Source organism: Habropoda laboriosa, unplaced genomic scaffold (assembly GCF_001263275.1).
Source record: "Habropoda laboriosa isolate 0110345459 unplaced genomic scaffold, ASM126327v1 scaffold5898, whole genome shotgun sequence".
NCBI lineage: Eukaryota > Metazoa > Arthropoda > Insecta > Hymenoptera > Apidae > Habropoda > Habropoda laboriosa.
The window spans coordinates 20,146-22,172 of record NW_017105800.1 but is presented as its reverse complement, the minus strand read 5'-3'; the positions used below and the strand labels follow the sequence as shown (position 1 = coordinate 22,172).

Here is a 2,027-nt window from a genome sequence, read left to right as displayed (position 1 = left end):
CTGGCGGCCACTAGGGGACACTGGGCCCAGATTGTGCCCAATCCGTTGGGGGAGGCCCGGATTTTTCCGGTCCGGACCTCACCGACTGCACATCCTCCAGCAGCAGCTACACCCGCGGCCACTTTTTCTGGGGTGGCCGCGTTACCACGGCCGTGCACCCGTGTCTCCGTGCGGAGATTCGGGTGTACGGCCTTGGCGTCCTCCCCCAAAATTTTGGTCAATTTATTGGCCAAGGTCTGGGCCTTAGCCTCCCTCTCTGGACCGGAGATTTCCAAAAGGAGACCTCCTGTCCTGGCACGTCTGTGGCGCACGTCCTCTATCCTGAGGTCGGCCAGGATGAGGTTATCCTCAGCCTTTGAAACGACCTCGGTCAGGGACTTTTTGCCTCCAGGAGGCAGGGTAATTGTAACCGCCGCCGTCCTGGGGGCGCGCCGCAGACGTGCCAACCTCTGATTGGCTGGTGAGGGGGGCTGTGTGCCCGCCTTCCGGCCACGGGAACGGGGCCTTGTTGGCGGGGCTGCTGTGGTAGCGGCACGCCTCGCGGCGTTTTGCTCCCTGCGTCCCACAATCCGGGCCCAAGTCTCGGCCTGACCGCCCTTGTCTACGCCCTGTTGACCTTGGACAGGATCCGTGTACCCCACCGCTGCCGCTCGTGTCTTGGCCGCCCGACTCGGCTGGATTCTGGTCGGGGGCGTGGCTGTTGCCGCCGGCTGTGGGGCATTATCGCCTGCAATATTTGCCTTCTTCTTCCTGTTCTTCTTCCCGCCGCGCCTCCTCCTTCTCTTGGAGGAAGAAGGGGCGGGAATTGTCTGGCCTTCTTGCCCGTTGTTCGTCCCGCTGGGGGGCGTTTCGTGCACCCCCAGCCGACTCGAGAGGGCGGTTCTCAATTCTGCCCTGAGTGCGGCCACCTCGTTTCTGACCATGTCCTTTATATTGGACATGGCCACCACCCACATGTCCGGTGGTTCCCTATTCGGCCTCTCCCCCACCAATTGAGGTGAGGTCCTGGCGCGTGGAGTTGCCTCCCTCGGGCGCTCGGGTGACTGCATCGCGCGGGGGGGCGACACCACCTCGCGTAGAGGTGAATGTCGCAACCGCTCGGCGGTACTTTCCAGGAGAGCAGATGTGCCCTCCACCTTCCTGAGGAGTGCGGCGGATTTCAGCTCCTCGACTTCCGCCCGGAGGGCGACAACCTCGGCCGTTAGGGCGCGGTTGTCGTCCTCCAGGTGTGTATTTCCGACCCGTTGTATAACCTCAAGGCTGGCGCATACGAGTACGTCCGCCGAGTCCTTGAGGGCTTTCGCCAATTGACCTTGGAGGTGGCCACTTCTTGCGGCCACCTTGTAGACCGTTTCGGCCGCCTCCAACGTCTGCTGGCCGATGTCCGCGAGTGGCGCCTCGGTCATTGAGGTGGCCACGGCTTGCAGCTCATCGAGCGACGCTTTCTTCCTGACGGGGGCGGGGACGCCGGGATCTAGGATGTCCCTTAATAGGCGCGCCTCCGCCTCCGCCCTAGAAGCCAACATGGCTCCATGTTGCGTCTCCTTTTTCTTGACGAAATCCCCAGTTGTTGTTGGGCGTCCTTTCTTCTTTTTGCGAGAGGGTGGAGCTAACCCCTCCGCATCGCAGAACTCGGAATCGCTGGAAAATTCCGTGTCCGCCAGCGGCAATGCCGCAGGCAGGGCTCCCACACCGGCGGACGACACCGAACCAGATCGTAGTCTGATCGATGACATTGCTGCCGACGTGGAGGAGCCCGACCGCGGCTCGTTCGTTGACGCCCTCTTCCGCGAGGTGGAGCGCTCCCTCGCCCCGCTGAACGAGGCGCGCTCCAAACTCACGGAGACTGACGCCAACTTCTCTCTCATCTTCTTATCGCGGATGTACGCCCTGGCCTCTTCCAGGTTCCGCACGTCTCTAGGGACCTCCTCACTCTCCTCTCCATCCTTACCCCCCAACCCCGGTTTTTGTGTAAAAGAATCCATAATTGGTCCCACGAGTGTGGTCGGAAAGGAGGTCGACCCGGT

General features: G+C 62.2%; 1 protein-coding gene across 1 annotated transcript; it reads right to left on the bottom strand.

Annotated features, from left to right (window-relative positions):
* Positions 1-82: 82 nt before the first annotated feature.
* On the bottom strand, positions 83-1,736 carry LOC108578274 (the record flags this gene model as incomplete). Its single annotated transcript, XM_017941569.1, has 1 exon — positions 83-1,736. A coding segment is annotated over exon 1 (1,654 nt), but the record flags the coding sequence as incomplete, so codon positions are not given.
* Between the last annotated feature and the right edge of the window lie 291 nt (positions 1,737-2,027).